At 32.2% G+C, this 6450-nt stretch overlaps 1 protein-coding gene across 1 annotated transcript; it reads right to left on the reverse strand.

The window, feature by feature from the left end:
* Positions 1-705: 705 nt before the first annotated feature.
* Positions 706-6058, reverse strand: LOC110411516 (methyl-CpG-binding domain-containing protein 2). Its single transcript, XM_021421707.2, is given in 7 exon segments — positions 706-1069; positions 1071-1264; positions 2270-2433; positions 2583-2636; positions 3688-4329; positions 5045-5181; positions 5802-6058. Coding segments are annotated over 5 exon segments (1071 nt in total). The 5' UTR covers positions 4311-4329; positions 5045-5181; positions 5802-6058; the 3' UTR covers positions 706-1033.
* Between the last annotated feature and the right edge of the window lie 392 nt (positions 6059-6450).

The following is a 6450-nucleotide window of genomic DNA, read 5'->3' on the forward strand; positions in this document are numbered from 1 at the left end:
TAATTTTTAATAAACTTTTAAAAATAAAAATATTTCTTTTTTACATTAAGACCTTTTTCAAAAATCACTTTTTAGTTTTTTATTTTTTACTTTTTAAAAAAAATAATTATTTTCATTTTTAATTTTTTTAAGAATTTTTAAAAATAATAATAACAATATATTTTAAAATTTTCCAAATTGGTAACACATAAAAAAATTTTCTAATTCATATTGATATGGATTTGCTCATATGTTGGGTTATTTATTGAAAACTTTATTTAAGAGATATATAAAAATTTATAATAAAAAATATATAAATGTATTAAATTTGTATTTTAATACTTAAAAATAATTTTAAAAATTAATATTAAACTTTTAATAAAATACTTATAAATTAAACGTTACAATATTATCTTTTTAATATTTTAATAAAAACTGTTATTAACAAAACAATTCCTACAATATTATCTTACCAATTCTTACAATGTGATTACATTGTAAGGCACAAAACGCAACGTTAACATTAGTTTAATCTTTAGTGTTGAATTAAATCCAGGGACTTAATGCTCTTATTATCAACCGATTAATTTGCCATTCGAATTCTTAGTTACATGAAGAAAAAAAAGAAAGGTTCCATTCCTTACATTAAACCAAAACTTAATCTTTAGAATTAAAAATGAAATTCCCGCCCAAATTAAAATAAAAAGAAACAAAATTGAAAGGATATTCCAAAATGATTCCAGGCAAATGTGTAGATGCCCTTCATACATGTGTAGTAATATGATTAGTTCCTCTCTTAGATCTTATACAAATACATGTAATATATATTTTTTAATTTAGTTTTTCTAACATCCCTGACAAACAAGCTTGCAACTACATCCCTAATCACACCCCCATCATCACCATCCACTCCTTTCAGAAAAAGCTACTATCAAACCTTTTCACTATTCTGCTATGAAGAACATGAGCTAGTATTCTAAATCAAAATAACCAAAAAAAAAAACAAAAAACAAAAAAACAAGTCACAAAGAGAAAAAACGAACTGGTCCAAGTCTCACTCACCATAATTGGTATTTCTAAACTGACTGGCGCTTTTCCACCTTGCCACCATGCTGATTAGTCGCTGGATTACTTTTGTACATCTGTTCTGAAGGTGTTCTCCTAGCCTGCTTTGCTGGCCGATTAGGTGAACCAGAAACAGGGGCCTCAACACTAGGAGGTGGAAGCGCTGGGCGGCCAAGCTGCAAATCTGTGTCTTCTGGATCTGCCCAAGCTAGTGGATTCACTGTAGAAAAAAAAAATTTATGATAGCATTTGGTACTTTACAATGCAATGTGATTCAGATAATGTAATTGCAAGTAATATAATTACAGAGAACATAACATTACAATGTTTGATATGCAAGCAAAATACTGATTAAAATGTAAGAAAAATAACATTACAATGTTTAATTTACAAGTATTTTGATTCACAAGTATTTTGTTAGAAATGTAATTTTAATTTTTAAAATTATCTCTATTTATTAAAATACGAATTTAATAGATTTGTATTTTTTATTGTTAATTTGTATATAATATCATCTCTTACATATATTTTTAATGTCATATATTTTATTTCCATTTCTTGTTATAATCTTACATATTTTATTTGTATTTCTTTAATAAAATTTTTATATTATATATTTTATTTTAATTTTTTGTACTTATATTATATATTTTTTAATTTCTTATATTTTATTTTATTTTATTTTTAATTCTTATATTATATTTTTTATTTTAATTATAACATTATAAAATATTTTTAACAAAGTAACAAAATTAAAGAGTAAAAATATCTTTAATAATATTACAGAATACAATGTAATGTGATTGCATTGGTTTTGGACTGCAATCACATTACATTCCTTGACTGTAACGTGATTGCATTGCAATCTTACATTACAGTACTTTTTGCATAACAAACACTACAATATAATTTATTTAGACACATTACAGAAAATGTACTCTCACTTCCCTCATACCAAACGCTACCTATATATCAACCATTTTAATGCATGAATGTCTTATGCAGAAATAAAGGAATGATGACAATCTCATTTGCCATCTCCTTGTTAATATTTCCATTACAAAATGACCATGATTATATCAATTTGGATATAGAAACAGGGTGTAACAGAACCCAAAATCTATAAGGAAACTGAGGCATGCAATCAGACTCCAAAAGAAACACTCAGTTTGGCAATAATCCTTTTTTAGCCTTTAAAGAAAGCATATTAGAGTCTTCGTCATACCTTCACCAGGTTCAAGAGGCCTAGTATTATCATGTGAGCCTGTCAGACGGGCAGGGGCAGAGCGCTTTCTTACATAGTCTTCCTGTAAAGGCTTAGGTATCTGAAATGAAAATCGAGACAAAGTCACCCCTTCTGTTGCATACTCGGGATGTTCAATCAGGTACCTGCAAAATCGAAAACACCATGAACAAAAATATCAACGGAAAATTCAGGGACTTGGGCGAGGCATGGATGGTAACTCTTGACTACTCATCTATAATACAATTGTACAGAGAGAGAGAGAGAATCAATAGCTTAAGTAATGATTATGTACTTTTGCACCTCCACCATTGAGCGCAGTCTCTTTCCTGACGGTGCTTGATAGTAGCTGAAATATACAGAAAAAACAAATTAGCTTCAAAGCTCATAAAAATCTAGATTACATAGTGCCATATCTATACTAAACGACAAAACATGATTAAATCGGACTGAGCAATGCATTTTCAGTTGAAAGCCATTTTTCGGTCTCTTCATGTTAGAATTCTTGGGTTGGGGGGCAGCACGTCAATGTGTAAGAGTCATAGTGCAAGTGACCTTAAAAACGAATTCCTAATTCAAGCTAGCAGCAAATCGATCAGCTAGTAATGAATTGCACCGCTCGAACACCAAGTTCATCATTCACTGCTGACTCTTGAAAACAAAAGTTAGAATTGACCATTTCACAACTAGCTTATTGTTAAGGGCAAAGATATTGAGTCCTAAACTACCCATCACCATAACTCTTAAATCCTGATTGATGAAATGAACAAACATGTTCTGCAGGAAGAATGAAATAAGAAGCAATGTTCACCTTCTCCCTTGTCTTCATACCAATAAAAGCAAAGAGGCATGCCAATAAAGAGGAAGATCTCACCAAGAAAAGGGGTAGAAATATCAGGTATGAGGAACATAAAGAATGAAAACCACAGTAAACCATGAACACAAGAAAAACAACAGCAAAGAAAGTAGTGCATTTATAAATATATATATATTAGTTTTATATGGACAATTTTCTAATAATAAATTATTGTAAAATAATTAAAATAGTATCCAAGAAAGTTAGATGAATTCAGATAGTTTATGAGCATGTACAAGTTGAAGCTGATTATCGGCATTTTAGTATAATGTGAGAAACCTCAATGAAGCAATATGTCTACCATTAATCTGTTGAAAGAAAACCCACAATTGTCTGGATATGCTCCCATGAGGCTAAATACAAGAGATATGATTAGGGAGGGAGTGAGAAAAAAAAAACATTTCATGAATGCAAGGGGAATATTCTACGCAAACACACATGAAAAGAAAAAATATTCAAATGTCAGGAAATAAAATAGACAGAAGAGAAATGACAAAACCAAAATTACATGGTTGAAAATTGCCTCATAGAAAAGTATACGTACATGTCTGCAAATTTAGTACTTCCTTCACCTCTGATCCGCAGTAGCCTTTGCCAGCCTGGAGGAGGCTGAGCAATATTGGGTTTATCAATTGCCCAAAGTCGGCTGCCATCTTGAGAAATATCCGTTGGATCATCACATGAGATATCAGGCCGCCATTCACGAGCTGTTTCACAAACAAAGGGATTTTCTAAAATATGTTCACGTATTTCTTCATACTTTTCCTTTGTTGGTATAAGCCTCCATTTAAAACAATTGGCACACTGGACAGTGAAAGCCCCAACAGATGGCAATACTCTTGATGAAAATCTTGGACATGGTGGAGGTCTGCTCTGAATAGGTCCAGGAGGGGTGGAATCAATTGCAACAGTACCATTAGCAGCAGGATCATAAAGCACCAATTGTTTAGAAGCATTCCCATTGTCTAGGTCATCGTCATTTTGTGTCTCCTGAGAGCCATCATCTGAAGATGATGACGATGATGATGAAGCAGAAGAAGATGATGTAGCAGCAGCAGCTATTGCTTCCTGGAAAGTACCATCGAGGTGACTTGCACAACTTGACCCAGCAAAGTCAGTTCCTTCCCTTTTCAACATAACAAAAGCTTTATCTGGAGGCGACTGCATTTGAATAAGTCTCAACAGCCTATTGCAGGAACAGAATAGACTACTGAGCTAATCAAATGTCAAAAATATCATTAACTTCTTCTCAGCTATCAACATGCAAGAAGCAGAACAAGATGTTTCATCAAATGTGCTTCCATTATAAACTCATGCATTTACATAAACAACATACGAAACAGTGGGGCCAACACATGCATCGAATTGCTCCCGAACACAAACAAAGAAAAACTTAGTCAACAATGTTGAATTTTAGACTGAGCATCCAACCTAAAGCCATTTGGCAATAGGTGAAGAGGCTCTTGGTATCTTTATATGCCCAAGATACCCCCAACTTAACAGATGAGGGATTACTCTAACACTCATGCATAAGGGCAACAGCCTTTCACATGACAGGAATCACGAATGGATGAACCAATGGGGATAACGCCTGCTCTAATACCATGTTGAATTTTTAGGATGACCAACCAACCTAAAACCAATTGACGATAGGCGAAGTGGCCCTTTTTATATTTACATGCTCTAGATTCCCCAAATTTAACAGAAGTGGATTTCTTTATCACCACTCTAATAAACAATATTAAAGAGCATTGATAGGATTCAGAACTTTTCTTTGTTCTTCTTTTGGGTTATGATGAAGAAACGCCGAATGTTTTGATGATTAGAGTAAATTCCTGATAGCAGAAGATAGCACATTGCTCTTTTATTACAGTGTAATGACATCTCAAACATTGACTGACCTCGCAAAAGCAAAAGCAGCTTATCTCGTCAATTGAGACAAATTATTCGAGGTTTCTGATAACCAAGCACGGGCTGCCCAGCTAATCTACAGTATGCTGTAGATTGTCCATCTGTAATGTCGCTCAATAAAAGAAACCTATTGCATTATTAGAAGAAACAAGCAATTAGAATTTAAAATCCAAGATAAATACATACATTAGTCATTCAAAACAATTAACAATGTTCTATGAAACAAATCAAGCTACCAAATCAGAAATTTTTCCCAAAAAAAAAGAGGGATAATTCAATAATTGGTCAGGTTATTTTTCTCCATAATTTTAATCAGACTTGTGAGAACCAGTTACCGAAAAATTGGGTACATAACTTCCTATCAGCATTAGAATGCAAGATCTATTACAGCATTGAAATTAACAAATTTTAACATAACAAATCGAAGTCCCAAATAAAAACAGAAACCTTAAAATTTAAAAAAGAAACAACACAGGGTTGAGTTCAGACATCATTCGACAGCATTCCTCCAAAATAAAAGGCAAAAGATTAAACCACAAAATAAACACAAAACATGCATCACATTTCTCTCGTATTTTATGAAAAGGAGCAAATAATCTTCAACGTCATGCATGATGATGAACAAATACCGGGACCCGATCCGATAAATAGAAATTCGGATCTATCCAGAAAAAAGGCGACAGCTCAAGACAAATTTTGAGGAAAAGCACTGTAGAAAAGACAGACAGAACAGAGGCTACGACTTACAAGCAAAGGAGATGAGATGGAAAGATGAAGGGACGAGTGATCTGCGAAGGATAAGCAAAATCGGAACCCTACGGTAAGAATAACGGCTCAAATTGAAAAATTTTTCCTTCCTTTGCTTCTGCCCTTTCTCTTTTTGCAGGAACCTCTGTTTCTTCCTCCTCGGAAACAGAGAGAGCCAGAAGCACAAATATTAAGAAGAGAGAGAAGCAGGAACGATAATTGAATTTTCTTTTTTTTAATTTGGAAAATCTATTCGAATAAAAAATTGAAACACCAAATTTATAAATATATAAATATCTATATATATTATTATTTTGGTACGTGGAAGAAGGCTATTGCTCAAACTAAACCCATACTTTACTTTCAACTTTGGATAATCTGAAGTCCAAGTGGCATATTTGTAGATATGTAAATAATTAAGTGCAGAGCTACCAGCCCATTGGTTCGACTTTCGTTGAGTTTTGAATATAAATTTTTAGATTCCGGCTTGGCACGATATTTTTAATTATTTTATTAGTAAATAATATTTTTTTTAATTTTAATTATAAAATTTTTTAAAAAAATTAAAATATTTAAATAATAAGCAATAAAACAATAGTTATAAAGGCAAATCGAAATGAGCTCAAACTTGACTTTAAAAATTAAAGGT

This window comes from Theobroma umbraticum, unplaced genomic scaffold (assembly GCF_002168275.2).
Source record: "Theobroma umbraticum cultivar Fairchild unplaced genomic scaffold, ASM216827v3 scaffold_56.0, whole genome shotgun sequence".
NCBI classification, from domain to species: Eukaryota; Viridiplantae; Streptophyta; class Magnoliopsida; order Malvales; family Malvaceae; genus Theobroma; species Theobroma umbraticum.